The sequence below is a fragment of the Crocodylus porosus genome, unplaced genomic scaffold (genome assembly GCF_001723895.1).
Source record: "Crocodylus porosus isolate Cpor-Errol unplaced genomic scaffold, CroPor_comp1, whole genome shotgun sequence".
NCBI lineage: Eukaryota > Metazoa > Chordata > Crocodylia > Crocodylidae > Crocodylus > Crocodylus porosus.
In genome coordinates, this window is record NW_017728909.1 from 39,292,628 (window position 1) to 39,314,289 (window position 21,662).

Sequence of the window (21,662 nt, forward strand, 5' to 3'; positions counted from 1 at the left end):
TAGGTGGTTCAAGCACCTACACTGAACACCTTCAAGAGTAAACTGGATGCTTATCTTGCTAAGATCCTATGACCCCAGCTGACTTCCTGTCCTTTGGGCAGGGGGCTGGACTCGATGATGTTCCGAGGTCCCTTCCAGCCCTAATGTCTATAAAATCTATGAAATCTGTCCTTTATGCTGCCAGCATCCAAAACTGAGAGGCTGCCACATTGGAAAGTAGCACTCCCCTATGGGGAGGATACTAGCCAGAGCCAAGGCTATGCAGGAGTATGCACTGACCCATAATGAATATATCAGATGTCACTATTCTCTCAGGCAAGGTTCTCTGGGTAGATGTGATGTCTTTTATTAGACCAACCAAGTAGATGAAAAAAAGTTCTTTGCAAGCTTTTGGGAAGAAGGGTAATTGCGCCCAACTTTGTTCCAACTACTCAGTTGGTCTAATAAAAGGTAGCACATCTACCCAAAGAATCTTTCCTGCGTATGTCCTTAGACCAACATGGATATAACCAAAAACCTAGCACTATACTCTCAGTGCATTGCAACCCACTCCCAGGACAACGTATACAAGACCTGAGAAAGCTGTTGTCTGTGCAAGGCACGGTCTCACTTTATTTGTATGGGCTTGTGTTCACTGCCCATTTTAGATATATTTACAGACAAATGGCTGAGTTCAGTGACATAATGCCATGAAACTAATTCTTGTCCACATTGACCACTGAGCAATTCCTTTGTTAAAAAACAGAGTTAAACAAAATTTAATTTCCTAATAAACAGGCAGCAAAGTCATGAAAAATCACCAAGCCACAACATAGCACTTTAGCAGCAATAAACCATTGTGAAGTATGAAATATCTCCACTGGTAACAAGGTGACAAGATTCTCCCATTGCCACATTCTGTTAACAGGTACTGAAACCCTGTAGGAAGCTGCATTTTAATTACTGTTAGCTCAGAGGGGTGTGTGTGGCTCATTAGCTTCCATCCAGAATATAAGGAAATTAAAGTAGATGTCTAGCAGAGGTTGCAAAGCCCTGTGACGGATCGGAAGAAACACCCGAGGTTTAGACTGGAGTTCATGTTGCGTAATTTTGTTACCTTTCCTTAATAAACCCAGACAGCAAGATGTAGATTTTTTTTTGGTTCACAATAGGTGTATAGCTTTTGTTTCTTGCTGAGTGGAGACTTGCAGCTTGTACCATCATTAATGATGAAAAACCCTACAAATATTAAGCTTGGTTTTCAGATAACTGTATGTATAATTTGCATGTGCACCTTCACAAATCATGGCATTTATACACATGCCTTAACCAGCTATGCATATAGATGGTACATTGTATGTAACAATGCCATAAGAAGCGAAATAACTAAGAACATTTCTGCAAACATGATTTTTGCTCCTGCAATTACAAAGTTATTGGAAAAATTTAGTCCAGTATACAGCATGCATATTAGGATTGCCAATGCTGCTGTGAGTATTTATACAGTACCAGCACTGTGCATGATCCTGAACAACTACTGTAAGGAACTACAATCCATTTCTTGCCACATATCACAAAATAATTTATCCTATCATTTGTAAATTATAGGTAATCTAGCCTTCATTTCTTCTTGCACACAGGTGTTAAATCTCACCTGGTATTTGTGCTTACATTTAATTCTAAAGTCCCTGGATAAGGGATTACAATATATAGGCTAGAAGACACAAAGGGAAAAAATAGAGTGGATTTAGGCCTAAACTACACCACAGATTTCTCATGGAGAAATCAAGTTCTGCCAGCAAAACTTTGGATGCGTCCAAACCCAAAGCTCCTCTGCAGTGGCAAAACACACTCCTTTCTGCCAGAGGAGTTATCCCACATAGTGAAGTAAGGCTTCCACCATCACCTAACAGTTGATGGACAGTGCATGTATTTGTTTCCATGACTTCTTTCAATTGCTGCAATCCATTCAGTGGCTGGTGTTTTCCCAGACTGCACTTTCTGCTCTGATAGTACAGCTGCTGGGGTGGAGCCACATGGATCCAACAAAGGCCGGTGGGCATATGCACACATTCTGGCAGGTTGGCAGAGGTGGTTGCTGTCTGCTGCCAGAACTCCTGGCAGCAGAGCAGAGAAAGTCTAGTCATAGTTTAAAGAGTCTGGGGATATAGCCTTCATTCTGCATTGCACCGATTTTGTCAGCTTATTGAAACTTAAATATTACTCCATTGTTATTCACATCCTATTTTAATCTCTGCATCCTTACTGTTGCTCCCAGCGGTCAAAGAACCAGTAATGGTTCCTGGAGAATTATCTCCGTCTTTCTGTAGCAACTCACAGAACTGAATCCATTCTCATTTTCTTTTCCACAAAAACATTTTGCAAATTATTCTACTGCCAGCTATCACTGTATTTATTCTCCGATTAATATACCCCATACAACACATCCTTAACATTCCTGATTATTTGTACTAGCTTCATCTAGCTACATTTGAATGCTCAGTGTTTGCATGATTTCATTCGATGTGTTTGATTACAATAGTGCCAAGGGCCTGATGGGGTTCCAGCCATTATAAATCTCTGAAAAAGAAAGGTCCTGTGATGAGCAGGTCACAACGTATGATGGCAAGTAACCAGTGAAGAGGAAATAATACCATCACAAAACTTACTCCCAAGACAAGGCTGATTTGGGGTTCAGAGTATGTTATGCATAGACATTTTCCAAATTAGATTTACTAAGGTAGTTTTTGGTCTCTATTTATAGCTTATGTTCAGTTGCATCATTTTTGTGTTTATATGACCATGGTATTTGATGTGAATATATTTCTGAATTTTTATAAGATGACTAATATTAGCCAATAGAGTGAATGCTAATTAAGTGTCAGGAATGCCCAGGCCTGTCAATAGCTGTTCACACTTCAGAGAAGCCCCTGGTTGACAGAAGGGAACTTGAGGATGTTTAAGCATATCGGTCAGCCAGAGAGGTAACTCTATGTTTGGGTAGAAGTGCCAATCCCAAACAACTGTAGTTTATATTTCAGAGAGGGAAACTGTTAGCAAGGGAGATCCCTTGTCAAGAAATAATCACCTGGAAGGTATCTCAGCAGCAACTGATATTTTTCGCCCTTAAATAGAATGAGAGAGCCTCTCTCTCTCCTGATTTGACAGCCAAGGAAGTTTGGTTAACAGTTTTTCTGTATGAAAGGATGCAAATATCTCTGTGCATCTTAGACATAATGTAGATCAGGAACAACACCTGGCATGACAGACAGATATATCTGGAGAGAGGAAGTCATCTGCATAATGTATGCTTTCTTCCTGAGAACTAAATAGAAGAATATAGGTGAACTGATAAGTTTATCGTACTTAAGAAATACTGGGTGAGGCAAATATCTAAAGCTCTCTAGGCTTTGGATGATTTAGTCCCCCAGCTGGTGGCAGTTGGAAAAATCAGTACTGTAGGTAGAAACGCTGCTTGAAAGAAAGCTGTCAGGAGAGAGAAGGCAGTTCTGTAGGCAGACAGAGGTTCTCCATTTTAGTGAGAAATGTAGGGAAAGATCCTTCTTTAATTTTTTTTTATATTTAATTTTTTTGTTTTTGTTTTGCAACCTACAGTTACTTCTGTATGTGATCAATCTTGCTTGTGTAATAAATCTTTTCACTGCTGTATTTATTTAACTGATTGCCTGGTAAAGGTGATTTTCAGAGAAACTGAAATTGCCAACTCCAGGCTTACACCTTAGAAGAGGAGACCTATAGTTTTATATAAACTCTAGGGATATGCCTCATAAGCTGGCAAAACTGCCTCTGTTGGAGTGACAAAAGCCTGGCTTGAGACAGGCACATCAAAGGTTTACTGGAGTAAGAAGTTACCCCAGGGGCAAATCCTAGTTTTGTTTTGTTTTTCCATCAGTGAACAAGCAGCAGAGAGAGGTTTACAGCTACAGGGAACCCAAATAGTAAAACCTCCCTGTTTTGTGACAAACATTCATTTCTATTTTTCCCAACCCTGCACCATTCAATGTACCTCCCTAGTGAGTATCAATCAGCTAGGTTGGTTTTGTTTTACCCCCCTTAAACAGGCATCGTATTGAGGCTTGGAAGGAGGAGAAGAATCAGGCTCAAAAGTACCAGCTCATGGGTGGAGAGGATGGCTAACTGGTGGGCAAGAAGTAGAAAGGTACATACAGACATTACATTTAGATCAACCAAACTAAATGCTCATCTGTGCAAGCATTCAGGAGTTAATGAACTAGGAATTAACTAACTTAATCAGAAATGAGATAACCCAATCTACTGAACACCTACACATGTTCAGACCACAGCTCCAGGGTAGGGAAAGCCCAGCCACTTGCCCCAGCCTCAGGGCTGCACTCTTATAATCCCCCATAACCCTGACCAAGCAATTTTTAGCCCCCCAGCCACCCTCCAAGTGGACCACTTCTCCCCCGTGGACCCACCAACCCCCACTGAAGACCTGCCTGCCCATCTCCCCATCCCGAGTTACTTGCACCCAGCACTGTCAAACAGCTGAACACACTGCTCCCAGCTTTTGATCACACTGCTTAAACTAAGCCATGTGACTGTAGAGCAGGTGCAGTGAATGTTTGTATGCACCCAGGGCATACAGAGGATTAATATTGTGACAGGCCCTGAAAGTCAAGAATGATTACTATGGGATTTACTGATGTCAAGGCTAGAAAGAAGGCTCTGGCAATCAAAATGAAAGATAATAGCTTTGGGTATCAAAACAGAAATAAAAGAACAAATGGCAAATGTCTGGGGATGACAATATCTTAGTCACTATAATGTACTTTTCTATTCCTAACTTTGCTACTGAAATACCAGGTGACACCTCAGGCAAGTCACTTCACCCTCTGTGCACTCCCATCTATCTTACCCATATCATTTGCAACTTCCTTAGGGCAATTACTATCTCTTACTACAGATATGTAGAGTACCAACCACAACCCCAGTGCCCTCCAGGCACTGCTGTAATAATTAAGGACAAGGATGATAGCACTGTCATTATCCATGACAAGAAAAACGAGAAGACTGGATCTGTTTTCAGAAAAAAAGATCAAAAGTTCTGCCTAAACCAGCTTAAATTTCAGTTGAAAGTGAGACTTCTATGGGGCTTGAAAGAGAGAGAGGCCAAAAGGCAGAATTGGTAACAGCTTAAACCAGAACCCCAAGCAAAATAAGGTGTAATCATCAAAAAGATTTTTTTTTAGGTCTAATGCAGACACTGCTGTACAACAATTTCCAGTATATCTATGGTAGTGAGAGGGTGATTTCCACCCCCATACTCCTAACCAACATTGTTCTTCCACCAAGTCTAGGGACAGAAGTTACATAAAACTTAAACCAAGTTACATATAACCAGAAGTTATATGTAACTTCTGTCCCTGGACTTGGTTTAAGTGATAGGAAACCAGTTTAAACCTGCAACAGAACAGAAGTTCATTGTGTATAAACTGCTTTCAAAATGACTAAAGCCAGTTTAAGATAAACCTCAATGGATATAGTATCAGACTTAACTGATTTAAGTTCAACTACTTTATGGAACTTCTGTCCCAGATCCTTTCTGGGTTCAAGTTAACTCATAGTCCCCCACATCCCAGGATCATTTGCAGCCCTGGGCTGTGCTGTCTGCTCCACTGGAGTAGGGACTGGCCAGCCCCTCTGCTCTAGCCTGCTTCGTGCCTGCATCCATCAGCCCATTGGGACGTGAGGCAGAGGAACAGGACCCCAGACCCCGCTAGCCCGGGGCTACACAGGGCACAGGGAGGGAGGAGGGAAAGTGTGGCTTTTTATCCCTCCACAGCCCTCCCCCCACTGGGGACAGCCCAGAGCGCCGGGGGGATCCCCTGCCTCTCCCTCCCCTGCACAGCAGCTTACCTTAAGCTGCTGCCACAGGAGTTTGAGGTAAAAGAAGCTGCAGGGATGCAGAAGAATTTCCCTCCACTTCCTGAAGCTACCCTGGGCTATTGCAGGGGATAAAGCAAGCAGCTATGGGATTCGGGCAGGGAAAAATTCCCCTCAGCTCTCTGGGGCTGGCTGCCCAGGGCTTGGGGGGGAAGCCCTACCAAGGCAGGGGCTCCCCAGTGTCCCCATGCTGGGCTGCATGGGCAGGCACCCAGCCTGGAGGACTCCTTCTCCCTCCCTCCTGTGGCTGAAGCAATCAGCAGCTAGGAAGAGGGGAGTGGGGAATTCGTGGCAGGGAGACCCAGGCTCGGGGAAACCCCCTGGGAGGGAGGCTCCTCCAAGGTGGGCCAGTACCTGAACAGTAGTGTGTTGGGGGCACGTACTGGGCAGCCAATTGGGGATGGTCCCACTTGGCTGGGCTTGCAATGGCCAGCAAGCTGGGAGATGTGTTCTAGCGCCTTGCACCTACTGGCCTGGGGCAGTGCAGGCCTCCCCCTGCCTCTCCCAATTGAACACTGAGTAGCTTAAAGGAAGCTGCGTAGACTGAATCTATTCTGCCTCAGGCTTTTTGACTGTCTGTACTTAGCTCAAAAGTTTAAAGCTTAGAGCAAGCCTGAGAGAATAGAGGAAGAGCACATACTGAAAGATGTTACAGAAACAATTAGAGATAGGAGACAAAGTCACAAAAGCCAGATGAGGACAAGCTTTCAAGAAAAAGAGTGCAGTGCCACCAAAAATATCAGAGGCCAAAAGGAAGAGAAACATGAAAAGAGGTTCTGTGACTTGTCCAGGATGGGATGGTTGGAAACATTGTGGGGAGCAATTTCAATAAATTGGAGAGGGTGAAAACTCAAGAGGATCCAGGATAGAGCCAGAGGAAAGATGCTGTGAGGTAGTGCTCTATTGCTTTAAGAACGGCATTAGAAGCTTTAATAACATACATATGTTTCTTTTCTCCTCTAAAGTTAAACTTCACTGGAAGAGGGAAATGCAATGTACAAATACCAATGCAAAGAAAGCATTCAAAACTGTTTCTGCCTGTTAACAGAGACTTAATATTAGTTTTGCCATGGGTTAAATCCTGTTACCCTTACTCTAGCAACACTACCCTGAGGTCGTTAGCTGCCAGTGCCTGACTGACTATCTGAATGAAACTCATGGAGTTTGCAGGAGTCAAAGCTGCTTCAGGCACTTCCTGAGCATCAGCAGCTGTCCTGGATAAGGAAGCATGCTCTTTAAAATATCTCTTCTGCCTGTCACTCTCAGTAACTCGCACCAGGGGGGAGTTGGCTACATGGGTGAATCTGTGTCTCTTTTATTAGTGCCCCACTCCAGCTTTCTCTGCCAGCTTCACTGTAAATAGCGCAGTGTATGTTTCAGGTAAGGGAGTGGGAAGTATGTGGACCACGAGTAATACAATTTGTGATTGTTGATACTGAACTTTTAGTCCTAACATTCAGCCTGTACAGAAGATCACCTAATGAATTTACCAAATCACTAGAAATGAGGTCGTTTAACTTAAATCAGTTAAGACCAGGTTCTTTGGGTAGATGTGATATCTCTATTTTCTAAATGTTAGAAAGATTGTTCTTTGCAAGTTTTCATGCACAAACACCCTTCTTCAGGCATAGGAAGCGTCTGGTAGTGTTTTGTGTGCTCTCCTGGGTAGAATAGAAGGCAATATGCAAAATGCAGACCTGTGAAAATGCAAAAGCCTGGCAGTGAGGATCAGAGAGAATGGGAGAAAACAGGTGTGAGACAGGTAGGTGGCAGGAAGGGGGGATGTTGAACTGGTGATGGAATGAAAAAATGACCCAGATACCACATGAAGAATTGCTTTAGTACAAAAATCCCCACAAATCCGCACACCATTAGTTATGACATACCATCCTTCCTTGGAACATATACAGAAAATCCTCAAACAATTACAACTCATACTAGAATAAGACCCAATTCTTAAAGAGATCTTTCCAGAATCACCCACCCTAGCCTTTAAACAAGCACCAACCTCATCACCCAAAGCAAATTTCCCAGGACCTAAAGCACACCGAATGAATCCAGACCATGCTGGGACAAAAAATGTAAAAAAGTTCAACATCTCTTTACCACTCCCACAATAACTATACCCCACAACAGAACCATTATCATTCCTGGATCTTACACCTGCATCTCCAAAAATGTAATATATTTCATCCAGTGCACTAAATGCCCTGATGGAAAATACATAGGAGAGACCAAACAACATCTGCCCACCAGAATGAATACACACTGGAAATCTATTAAAGACAAAAACACCCAATTATCAGTGGGGGCACATTTCTCACAAGACAACCACTCTCTCTCCAATCTCTCAGTTCTAATCCTCAAAGGGAATTTACAAAACCCCTTTCATAAATGAGCCTACAAACTTCTCTTTATAAATCTACTCAATAAAAAAAATCATGGACTAAATATAGGCTTTGGATGTATGGCATATCTGATAGCCCCAAGTAACCTTTCTGCATTTTACCAGCTACATTGTATCACCAGGTCAACATTCCCCTTATGACCCCCGCTCCCGCCCCCAACACACACACCCCCCTGTCTTATACCTATTGTCTCCCATTCCCTCTGATCCTCACTGCCAGGCATTTGCATTCATAGGCCTGCATCTTGTATATTGATTTCTATTCTACCCAGGACAGCACACAAAACACCACCAGACTCTTCCTGTGCCTGGAGAAGGGTGTTTGTGCACAAAAGCTTACAAAGACCAATTTTGCTAATTATTTAGTTGGTTTAATAAAAGATATCACTTCGACCCAAAGAGCTTTTTCTGCCTATGTCCTTAGACCAACACAGCTACAACCATAAAACCAGCACTAAAGCAATGGAAATGAGCGGGGTATCTGATTACTTAGAAATAATCCACAACTAGAGCTATTCAAAGTAGTTACTATGAATTCTGTTTGTTGTGAACTTGTAGCTGAACCATTCAGATGTTTTTACTAATATTACTATGCTAAGATTAATTGCACATCTTTACTGAAGGCTAAACTGTAACTTTATATAGCTGCATTATTGCAGGAGGGGAGGTAGAACTGAATCATGACTCATTTTCAGTCCTTCCTTTGCTCCACAGTTGCCCAGGACAAGTAGAAATAAGACTATAATGGCTAATAGGTAAGCACAGAAACCATTTTCAGGCCTCTTCTGTCGTGAACATTTGCTTATAGAAGGAAGTATCAGAGAAATAGCACCTGCACCACAGGTTGCTTTGAGTCACAATTTAAGCAGCCTTGAGCAAGTGCTGTCACAATCAATCTCCGACTACTTTGGACAAAAAGGCTAGAGACAGACATTCAAAAAGCCTGAGCCTGAATTGAGTCAATCTTTGCAGGTTAATCTAACCTGGTTAAGCTACATCACTTTGAAACTGCAAACATGCTAAGCATGCAGGCACATGCCTGCAGTGGCTCAGGCTAGAAGCCAGGGGTCACTAGAGCAGCCCTCCTTTCCTTGCACAGTGCTGGGCTGAGGGGGTGGCATGGCCAGGCCCGGCAGGCCTGATTAGGGAGGTCTGTCTGCACCATCCCTGACTTTTCCCCACTCACTATTCAAGAGGCAGTATTGCTAGACCCCAGCCCCCGCTAGTACTCTGAGGCAAGGGGAAGGGGGGTGTGCAGTGCATGCGTCTGTTGACGATATGGAGCTTTTCAGTCTCCCTCCCTGCTTCTTTATATAGTCTGCAGCAAACTGATAGGCAAGCAAGCCAGCAAGGGGCTAATAACAATGTTTATCACCTCATTAGCAAAACAATAGCCTCTCTCCATTACTTCAAACTCTTCTTAAACAGCTTACCAGCTGACCTGTTGATTAGCTCCAAACAGCCCTAAGCAGTCACTGTTCTGTCTACCTGTCCCTGTGAAATTGGAGAGACTCACACACAGAGACACCTCTCAGCATTAGCTAGCATACCACATGCCTAGGGTCCATGGGACTGAAGTCCATGCTGTGGGAGATAGGAGGGAGGTGAGATCCCTGCTTGTCCAGCAATCAGGAAGGGGTGGGGAGGGGGAGGGCAGGGGGAAACCAGGTAGATCCTGTTGTACCTACACGTCTCTGCTGGAGCTCCAGCCAGGGAGCAGGGGAGGGGCCAGCCCTGCTGTGCAGCAGAGAGCCCCGCCCAGGCCAGAGAGCATGCTGGGATGCTGGGGGTATCTGGTTTATCTTAAACCAGCAAGGACTCTGGGACAGACATTGCATAAACCACTTCGACCCAAATCAGTTAAGTCTGATACTACATTCAACCAGGTGTACCTCAAACTGGTTTCAGCCATTTTCAAACTGTTTTATGTGCACTGAACATCTTTTACAAGTTTAAACCAGTTTCTGATTTCTTCAACCAGTTTGTGTGTAATGTCTGTCCCTAGCCAAACAGTTCAGTGAGCCACTTCACAAACTAATTTCCATCCTCCCTTACATTTTATCTCCTCTGCAGAAACATTGATGTGTTTTACCTTGTGTTTTCCTTTCGTTTCCCATCTGCTTTGTTTATACTCTGCATTCGGGTACAAATTATTCATTAGTTTTACTCATGTTTTAGCAGAGTTGGTATAGACTCTCAAAGTATCTTCCTTTGAGCTTCTGCCTCTGTTGTTTCTTATTCATGTTTATTCCCATCTACTGACATGCTGCGTCTTCAGATCCCTATTCACACTTTTTACATGGTATAAATGAAGTCCTTCTAGGAGTCCTGTTAGGATTCTGGAGTCCTTCCTATCTGTTGCTGATACATACCCAAATGATGCTGAAGCATCATGCACACTTACCATTACAGCTAGTAGCACGTTTATTCTTACATTTTCTTTTTTTAAGCAGCCCTGCTGTAATTTTTTAGTTTGGCACTGATTTGAAGAAGGTCTACATCCTCCTCTTGGTTTTTCTTCTTCTGTTTTCTTGTGTGTTTAAGTTTTTTGATTTCAAAAGAGCAAACTCACTTCTAACACCAGTTTCAGTATCCAAGCATAAGAAGAGAGCACTAAAAACAGTGTAGCCTTCAGACTTAATCCTTTTCCACATATGCTATTCTCTCTCATCAAGCACCTCTTGAAAGTAGAGTTCTATATTGCTAGGCATGGCACTAAACAGGTTAAACAGACACCTGTCTAGGATGGCTTAGACAGAGAAGATCCTGACCTGAACACCTAGGTTGGAGTACATGACTCCCGGTTTTTCCAGGCCTATTTTCCTATGATTCCATAAGCATACTATCATGTCTCACCATTGACAAGCTATCTATATGGCTACATTCTTTTCTTCTCCAAACTACTTAGAATGTGTGGTGTGCAACTGGCAGACAAAATTGGCAACAAATTTTGCTTCCTTCTTGTTGTTTATGTTGTATAAGTGAACTAAAAGGTGGCTTACCATTGGTCACCTTGAGGTGAACTGGCTTCAGCCTGTGTTTGAGCCTAATTTGCATACTCACCTAGCAGCTTTTTTTATAAATGAACTTTACCACCCAGGAGAACCATACCACCTTTTAGTTCTCATGTGCAACATGAACAATTTAACAAGGAAGTAAAATTCAGCAACCTGTATGCTCTTGGACACCTAGGGTGATCAAACTGCTACAGCCTTTGTTTGAGCCAAATTTGCATACTGACAGAGCAGCCTCTTTAAAATTAACTTTCCTACCCAGGAGAACCTTACCAGCTTTTAGTTCTCCTGTGCAATATAAAGTTTCATTTCTACTTGGGAGAACTGTTACAGTCTTTGAATTCTCCTTTGCTTCATAGGGCATTTGGGCCCAAAACCTTGCAATTTTTTTTCAACTATCTAGTTGCTCTAATAAAAGATATTGCCTCTACCCCAAGAGTTTTGTCTGCCTATGCCTCTAGACCAACATGGCTACAACAAATATCCCTAGTATCCAACTGCTCATTTAAGTCATGCACTGTTATTCACATCAGCAGACAGGATGAGAGATGTTTTAAAAGATAGAGAATAATAAATGATAAATAGGAAATAATGAATAATGCCCTTCCAGCTTGAATGCTCAGATGAACATTTTCATAAACAGGTTGAAGTTTTCTACATGCCTATTTATAACAACTAACAGGGGCTCAATTTGAGCTAATCAAACTTAGCACTTTCATTTTTAAAAACACTCAAAATTACTTTTTTCACATCTGATCCGGTCTATTAAATATTTTTGTGTCTTTCAAGGACATCCTTTGGTGATGATTTTCAGCAGGGATAGAGACAGGGAAGAGGGTGTTTTATTGAATAACTTGTTCTAATTTAATGTTTTGTTTTGAATAATAAGCTTTCCTCTTTGAGGAGAGGTGGTGCATGAGTGGGTTTTGGGAACAGCTATGGCCCCTCTTTGAGACAGGGGAGTATGACTTGGGAGGCAGATTCCCCTGAGTGTAAGTAAAGGCAGTGGGAGTTGGTAGTATAGGAAGGAAGTAGATGGAGGTGGGAATAATTGTTTTCTTTACGTGAGGTATTGAATGTGGGCTGGGAAATGAGGCTGGGAGTGGGATAAGTATACTGCCCTTGCACAGAGGCAGAGGAGAAGAACAGGGTGGACTGCTCTTGAATTTGGGGGAAATTGGGGGCTTTTGTTGTACCTACCTAAATTAATATTTTATTCTATTCCTTTTTTTTTTTATTGTAAGCTGCCCTGAGGCTTATCTTGGAAGGGTGACATATATCTCTAATAAATACATTTTAAAAATAAAATGTGTTTTCACTGATACTTAAAAAGTACCTCGTATGAGAAAGGGAAGAAACTGGACATGAACAAAAAAATTACACTTTTTGGTTCCAAATACAGAGGCACTGTGTGATAAATCAAGGAAGTTAAACTACTCCTGACAGTAATTTATTTATGTGATTTATATGCCACCTTTCCCAACAGACTCAAGGTGGCTTACACTAAGAGAACAAAATAACTAATAAAACAAGAAAGCAACAAGAGAAAAAAAATGAGTGACAAGAAAACAACCTAAGAGAGGACCTAGAATGTTGACACAAAGCAGGGACCTGCCAAAAAGATGGTTCTTAATTATGTAGGACCCAGACCATTTAGGGTCTTATAGGTCAAAACCAGTGCCTTGAAGTGCACCTAAAAAGCTAATGGGAGCTCATGCACATGCTGAAGGACAAGAGCTATGTCCTCCTGGCAGCCCACCGCTGACAGAAGGCAGGCTGCCTTTCTCTGCACCAGCTGTACCTCGTGGCTGATTTCCAAGGGCAGTCCTGAGTAGAGTTCATTGCAGTAATCTAGCTTTGAGGTTTTGAAGGTATGGATTGTAATGGACCAGTTATTCACCTAAAATACTCTGATCAGTTCAGAACACAAGAAAGAAATGAACTGGAGATAATCTGAGGGAAAATACAATAGTGCATAATGGAGTAAAGGGCTACAGAGATTTATTTATGGAAAAACAGTGTAAAAAATCCACTCTAAATATATACTGATTTACAAATATTTGAAGGTAGTAAATAAAATGATCTTCTCAAAGATTGTGTCATGAGATGGAGTCCCCATGGATGGCCATGATACCCCTAGGGCTCCATGACCATGCCAATCTTGCCCAACGGACATGCTTTTCCTCTCCTGCCACATTTTGCTGGTAATTATAATATATGGAGGCTGCCCTCAAGTTTGTGTTTGGACACAGTCCTGATGGAGCCCGCTGAACCCTGTGGGTTCTTAGACCCGTTTTTGGGTCCCACTCAAAATGGATGCCTCATGGGACACCCTCAGCCTTATGGGCTAAATGTGTGACTCTAAAACCACCTCTTTACCATGTCCCAAGCCTCACAGATGGTATTTAAATGTTGCCACTCTGAGGCATTGATATAGCTCAGCCTCCTGTCATCACCAGGCTCTCCACAGTCCTGTCTGCACCCTCACTAGTGCTGGGGCCCGCTCACCCCCTTTGTCACCGTGCCCACTGGCACTGGGGTCCCCACATGGTAGTGCACCACCCCAATGAGGTGTCCTTCTTCCCCGACAGCCTCAGCCTAATCCACCAGTTTATAAACAGCAACCAAAATATGAGCCCCTGAGATATAACATAATACAAGCAGTTCAGGGTGCATTCTGTTCCTTTAAAAAAGTCAAATTTCCCCGGCACTAAGTGCCTTGTAGGCCAGGTTACCTGGTAAACTCCCAGAGCCCCTTAATCCTAATTTCCTCATTAGCCTGCTGCCACAGTAACCTGCACCTATGGGGTTCTTGCCTGACTGCTAGGACCCTCTCTCTAGGCAGTTTCTGCCCTTAAAGGAGCAGGCACCTTAGTGCCTTGTGACAGACTGCTAGCAGGGTTGGAAGCTGGGAACTTTGGCACCACAGTATAGATTTCCCTGGAGTGATAAAGTAACTCAGTTGCCTGGCATAAATATGCTACTAACTTCAGTGTGAACCAACCCCCAAGGAAGTGTGTGCCATATGATAGTTCTTGGTCTATGTATAACATGTATAGGCTAAGGGTATGTACTGTACAAGTAATCAGATAAAATCTAGTAAGAACATTTTAAAGTTAATATTAGCAACATATTTTAAATGGCAAAATTATTTGAAGTGAATGATATTCTTTCATAGGAAATGACAAAGCCCTATAATTTGAGTAATTCATACTATATTGAATAAACTATATCCCAGAAGGGCAGAGGGATTGAAAAAGTCACTAGTGGCTTTCTGCCTCCAATTTGTATTATTCTACAGATTGAGACATGTTACATACATCAGTCAAGTGGTAAAAACAATGATAATCTTTTAAAGCATCTTCAGGCTGGGCTCTCAGCTAGGTTTTGATTTTTCTGTCTCAACATTTCATAAAAGAGCAAAGATGGAAATAGCACAGACATGCAGGACCCGCTTCATATGAGAAAAGGTACAGACAGAGACATTCTAAGGCCAGTGAAACAAGAAAATGATTACAGATGAGGCAGAAAACCTAGAATCAAAAAAGACCTCTTAGAAAAAGAAATGGTAACATCTCAAGGAAGCAAAAGCCATTTTCTTCTGTTCCTTAATCTCGTTTAATAATCTTATTCATCTTCAGCTCCTTGTTATATGATGAAATGACTGATCTGATGGTGACATTTGCAAGCCTGTGGCTAAGTCCGACAACTCCATTCAAACTGACAAGAGGGTTACAAATTATGGAAAGTTTGCTGTCAGCATCAGCAGAGATGGATTTTTAAAAAACAACAACTTTGTACTCAAAGGTAATGAGATCCTTAACAAAACCATTCTTTTAAGAATATTTTCTTTTCCACTTGCAGTTGTCAAGGCATATAACTGTTCAGCAGCAAGTTACATTATTACTTAAAATAAATCTCTTAAAGGTCATGGATTTTGTAGATTTTTTGTAATGTGTTAGTTAGGAAATGGTTCATTTACCAGTTAAGAAGAAATTAAAATTAGCTCTAGGAGGTCAGTGTATAGGCAGCCTTCACACAGCAGGATGTGCTGGGATTTTACATTTATAGGAAATAGCAAAGTCCATTTTGTAGGATAAATGTTTTTCTGTTAATCGTTTCAGAGGGTAGTAAAATTTTACATCAACCTTTCCAGAATTTCACATATTACATCACTTACTTAATAGATACATCAGAAACTATAGCCACAAGGATTACCTTACTTCTGCCATTTTCCTCTATACATATTAACACATGTTGATTTTTATTTCTTTACATTAACTAAAAACATTTAAGAAGAGAAACATAAAGGTGCTACTAGGAAGAGGAAAATAATTAAAACATGAGTTAACAGCTCCGCAAAAATATCTAACTTCTTGTGTCCTGAAAATGCAATTTCTGACATTCAAACAGTTTTCCCATTCCTGTCTTTATTTACCAAGGCCTTTAAATAAAATATATTTAGCTCAGTAGAAAAAGGGGCACATTATGAAGTCTCATATACTAGTAGTACTCTAAGGCTAGGGAAAGACATTACACATAAACCAGTTTAAATGATCAGAAACTGGTTTAAATCTGTAACAGAACAGATGTTCAGTGCACATAAACCAGTTTTAAAATGGTTAAAACTGGTTTGAGATAAATCTGGTTGAATATAGTATCAGACTTCACTAATTTGGGTCAAACTGGTTTATGCAATGTCTGTCCCAGACCCCTTCCTGGTTTAACTTAAACCAGAGTCCCCCAGCTTCCCAGATGCTTTGCAGCTCTGGGTGGGGCTCTCTGCTCCAGAGAGATGGGCTGGCCCCTCCCCTCTGCTCCCTGGCTGGAGCTCAGGAAGAGACTACAGGTACAGGGGCATCTGCCTGGCTTCCCATTGTTCTCCCCTTCCCCTCACCAATCCCTGCTCAAGCAGGGATTTCTCCCTCCCCTCTGCCTCATGCAGATACCTTTCAGCATTTGCTAGCATACCACATGCTAACTATGGTTCGTGCTGTGGGAGACAAGAGAAAGGTAGACAGGACAGTGATAGCTTAGGGCTTTTTGGAGCTAATTAACTGGTAGCTGGTAATGTCCGTCTGTTCCTTCCTTGGAAAAAGTTGTTTAAGAAGAGATCAGATTAATGAGGATTTGGGGCTTTTTGATGGGCTGATAAATGCTAACAACTCCCTGTGTAGCTCCCTGATGTGTAACTCTTGTGCTCTGTTATCAACAGCGAAGGGGGGGAAAGACCCCTTCCTAATCAGAGCATCCTTCTGGAGCCTGGCCACGCTCCCCCTCTCAGCTTAGGACTTCGGAAGGGAAGGGGGGGCTGCTCTAGTGCCCCCCAGCTTCTAGCCTGAGCCACTGCAGGCATGCGTCTGCATTTCTGGAATGAAAAGAGAATATCTATCCACCTCCAAATCAGTTCAAGCTTGGCAAGTTAGACTAACCTGCAAAGATTGAATCAGTTCAGGCTCAGGCTTTTTGAATGTCTGTACCTAGCCTAGGAAGCCAGCATTCCTCTAGCCTAAAAAGCAGCCCTCTTTTCAGCATTCCCTATATAGAGCATCCATGTATTGTTCTGTTTCAGTCTGAGAAGAGACGTGGATATAGAAAATTTCCTGTATTTGGCCAGTTCTTTTGGATACTATGGGTGTGTACAACTGTTCATCATACCTGGTCTATGTTCACAGAACTTCCTTTAAGCTGAATGAACACAGCCTGAAAGTGGTGTGTACAACTGTTCACAAGTGCCAGAAGCCACACGGGGAACCTGGTATAAATAATTTGGAGTGGGGCAGGAGAGATCAGGGGACTAGCAGGTCTGCAGGGGAGGGCATGGGGGAAAAAGGAGTGGGAGGAACACAGCCCTGGTGGTGGGGTGAGCAAACTGGGCTTTCCAGCCCCAGGGCTATACACCAAACATATACAAACCTTTGACAGGTGTGAGTTAACCCATTCCCAATCTAAGTTAGTTTGCCTCAAGTGAACTAACTCACCTCCTCAGGTGAACTAACTTAAATCAGGCCTGCCATTTTTTGCCTAGTTTAACCTGTCTGAACACCTGCACTGAATGGGTATTTAAAGGAACCTAGTTAGGTCAATCTAAATGTAACAGCTATATGTACCTCATCATAGAGATGCAGAAGACACAGAATCAAGCTGCATAACAAGAAGCAAAAATAACAAAAATGTCTCATCATGCAAGCACATATATATAGTACCAATATATTGTCTCATCACTCAGAAATATTTACTCTGAAATGTTATGAAGAACATTATCAACTCCTCTGAAGTTTTGTAGTGCTTGGCATATCATGAATAGTTGGCTTTCAATTAACCTGCCTTTTGGTATTAACTTTCTTTTTTTTTATTTGAATTCACACCAATAGTCTACCAGCTGTCTAGTCTAGAAGCTCAAGAACCTTTTCATACTCTTGAATGTTAATGCATACAACAATTTTCAAAAAAAATTACATTTAAATGAACTTCAGGTTGCTCCATATACTAAGTTTCCTGGAATTCTTTTAGAATCACTAAAATAATCTTACAATTATAAGAATACAGTTAAAATTGAGGAAAAAAATCTGTGCATCTTGTTTCAGATTCTATAAATAAAAGAACTGAAGAAAGTTAAAAGACTTCTTACCACAGCTACTTTCATTATAGAAGTCATATTTTGTAAGGCTAACAAAAAACCATATGAGGTGATAGAACAAACCAGTAATGAGGAAAGGTGTGAAAATGAAAGAAAAATAGAAGAGAACATAAAAAGTTTTACTTACACTTTTACTCCTGGCATGCAGAGTACAGATATTCTGGTTCATGATGTTTATGTTACTGAATCTGAAGGGTTCTGTGGGCTTCAGAAGTAGGGATTCACTGTCCAGCCCATTCAAATGCCAGCTGCAATGAAGTAATGTATTCAATTAGTATCAAGGCCTATGCACTACTTTTACAATACCAAGTTCTGAATTGTTTGCTTTTCAGTACATGAAAATTGCATACAACTGTATTGTCTTTCAAGAATGGTTCTTTCAAGATATATTCAACCATAACAATCCAGATATATAGTAACATGCACATGAATGAATGCTCTTGAAAGACAAATGTTCATCACCAGATAATAAGTATATGCTAATATAAAGTGCAACAAATTGCAGATTTTCTGAAGGATACTTTTTCCCCTTCCCCAAAGATTTAACTTAATTATTATATTCTTAACAATGGAACAGGTCTTGTTTGGTATCTTCATTTAGGAGAAATTGCTATTCAGACAAGCAGATATAATTTAAATTCAGGATGAGAAAGTCTAATCAGTGAAATTTTCAAATTTGGGTACCTAAAGAAACTCAAGTCAACTGCTGAGTACATTTTATAGGCATCCAAGCAGCATCCTTTATCTGGATAAGTATTCTCCACGCAGCAGTTATCAAGAAGAGCCAGCAATAAGGGGAAAAAATGTAGCTTGCCAGAATGAAGCAAGTCAGAGCTTTATAATTTCATTCAGACTAGATCTACCCTCAAGATGCTCTCAAGCATAGCTGTCGGCCACAGGTGGGATGAGGGGTGATCTCACACTTACAAAACTGCACCACTAGAAACCCCAGCATAAATACAGTTATACCAATACAATTGCATTTCTGCCAACATAGTTTATTTCCCCTGCTGGCAAAAGTGTTATTTTGTGAGGATACATTTTACAAGTATAGTCTAGCAGTATAGTTATACAGTACTGGCAAATCACTCATAAAGTAGACCTGGCTTCAGTCTGACCCAAGTTCCCCATAGAGACGATTCCAAATATCCAAAAAAGAGAGAGAGAAAAACCTAAATGCCCAGCTGCTTAGACTGAAACAATTTTCACCCAAATTTTATCAGCCAAAATCTTCAATTCAAAGAAAACAACAAACATTCCTTTATAGCAATCTTGGTTAATGAAACTCAATCAACTAGTCTAATTAATCATACCTGGTACTACACAAAACATATGCAAAGGATCCAAGATTTTTATCCAAGAAACTATGGAAAAAGGCCTTTCGGTCTGCTGAAAAGGACAGAGAGCCTTTAGAATAGGGAGGGGGAACCTTTCTCAAAGATCCCTTTTTCTGTTAGGGAGAAAAACTGGCATAAACAACAGACGATGGTAATGTAGTCAAAGCTGTAGTCCCAAACGGAGAGGACATTTCTTTATTCAAAGGCTTCATTTCTAAAGGACTCTCAGGACAGAAGGAAAAATGCAATACACCATGCTGGCAACAGCCTTATATAATTTTTAAAAATATTTCCATTTTAATATTACCATTAACTGTCTTTATGTGGCAGAATTACCAATACAGCCAGACACACCCAGGCTCAGAGAATCTTCATTATGATTGGTGAAGCCCGTCCACCAACCAAGTAATGCTGGGAAGGGGCTTGCCCTGCCCCTGCCAGGGGGTGGAGGAGAGGAGAACCCTGGACAACAAGTCCAACAACACTCTGGGGCAGAATCTCCAAGATGAATAAAAGGAGCTGCATGCCCAGCATGCAGCAGATGTGACAAGGGACAGAGAAGAGGATGGGCAAAGAAGAGATGGCGTTTGCTGGCCAGAGGACAGAACCAGCATCCTGAAGAGCCCAAAGATGCTTCTTTATGAGCAGCGAGTAGTTGCATCCCCAGCTCCAATGTGGGGAACACAGTATCAGTGCACAGAGCACAGACCCTGGGAGCCATTTGAGGCAGCTTGGGTCTGTAACCCTGGTGTGAGGCCAGGGACCTGGTGCACGCAGCAGTGCCTGGAGCCCAGACCCTGGGAGCTGCACAAGGCAGCTTGGGTTTGCACCCCCTGGAGTACAACTGGGACCTCGGTGCACACAACAGCGTGTGAAGCTTGAGACACTGGGAGCAGCTTGAGGTGACTCGGGTCTACAATCCCTGGCAAGTGGCCAGGGAACTCAGTGCAGGTGGTGTGGCATGGAGTTAGACCCTGGGAGTCACTTGAGGCAGCTCAGGTCTGCAGCCACCAACACAAGGCCAACGGCTCAGTGCAGGCAACACTGTATGGAGGGTCCGGGAGCAGATTGAGCCCCAACACCCCATGAGGCATCCAGGGCATCCAACCCCTAGCAGAAGGCAGATCCCTCAGCACCTGTGACAGTGCACAGGGCCACCTGGGACGGCAGCCCAAGGGGAGTCAGTGGCTCCAGAGGCCCTGACTATGAGAAGCACCTCAGCCACGGGGAAGAGGACCACCCATCCAGGCCCTGGAGTCATGAGTTTGTTGGGGAAGGGATTCCCACAGGGGAGGGGAGCTACCCTGGCTGTGAGGCAGTTTATCCTTGGGGAAACTTGAGTTAACTGATTGTTGAGATATCTTATATTTTGTGGGAGAGCGCCTCCTGGTCTGTAACACTGCGCCTTGTATTTTGTGGACATTTTAACTCTGTATGTTAGTCATTTAATAGAGCGTTAAGTATAAATCTCTTAAGGGACACTGTTGGGACCCCTTCCCTGTTGGTTATATATACTTGCCTATACTTACCTGTGTATATTTGTGTTTTGGCCGTTGTTTAATTCCATGTATATGTGCCCACCTGCAATTAACTGTTGGTTGATTATTTTTGACTGTCAATCAACATATTGTTTGGAGCTACCTGGAGGGGTGTAATCTTTCAGCCTTTATTTTGTACGTGTGTGTGTGTAGTTTATTAATAGCAATTTATCTTCATTTTTGTATATATTAATAAATCTTTATATAATTAAGTATCTCTTGTCCTGGCCTGACTCTATAAGGAGTAGAGGGATCTGGCTTACATATTGCATATCCCTCTCACAGCACTCCTGCCTGCCACCCATCCCTTCTATCTGGAGAGGGGAGCACAGTACTTGGCTGCACCTGGGTTACATTTATAATAGGCAGGTTTTTGCCAAAACTTCACCACATGGCCAACTGCCACCATGGAGTCTGTAGATGTCTGAGTTAAAAAAAAAAAAAAGCCCCAAAATTCTAGCTGCGTATAGTAAGTTTGTAGAGATCATCATCAGGGACCCAGGTTTTCTGTTTGCCACAGACAAATGTGGATTTTCTCCTTCAAAGGAGAAAAATGCAGGAAACTACAGGTCTCCTCTTGCAGGCTGGCAGAGTTCCAGCCTGCAAGAGGTTGCTTGGGGCTGAGGGAAGTGGGACACAGGGAGCGCCAAGTGCATGTGTGTGCACACACATGCATATGGCTGGGAATACAGTCTCAGGCAGCGGTGGAAAGTAGCTCCCACAGGTAAGCTGGGTGGGAAGCGGGGTGAATAGGCAACTCATGGGGGGGGTGGGGGAGGGAAGATTGAGGTGATAATGACAGCCATGGTGAGGGAGAGA

General features: G+C 42.3%; 1 protein-coding gene across 1 annotated transcript in view; it reads right to left on the reverse strand.

Annotated features, from left to right (window-relative positions):
* The window catches only part of PDE4D (phosphodiesterase 4D), a 1,130,464-nt gene that overhangs the window by 945,372 nt on the left and 163,430 nt on the right, over window positions 1-21,662 (reverse strand). Inside the window, exon 2 of the mRNA XM_019532104.1 lies at window positions 18,096-18,216. Coding sequence (XP_019387649.1) covers window positions 18,096-18,137 — 42 coding nt within the window. The 5' untranslated portion in view covers window positions 18,138-18,216. The remainder of the gene's footprint in view (window positions 1-18,095; window positions 18,217-21,662) is intronic.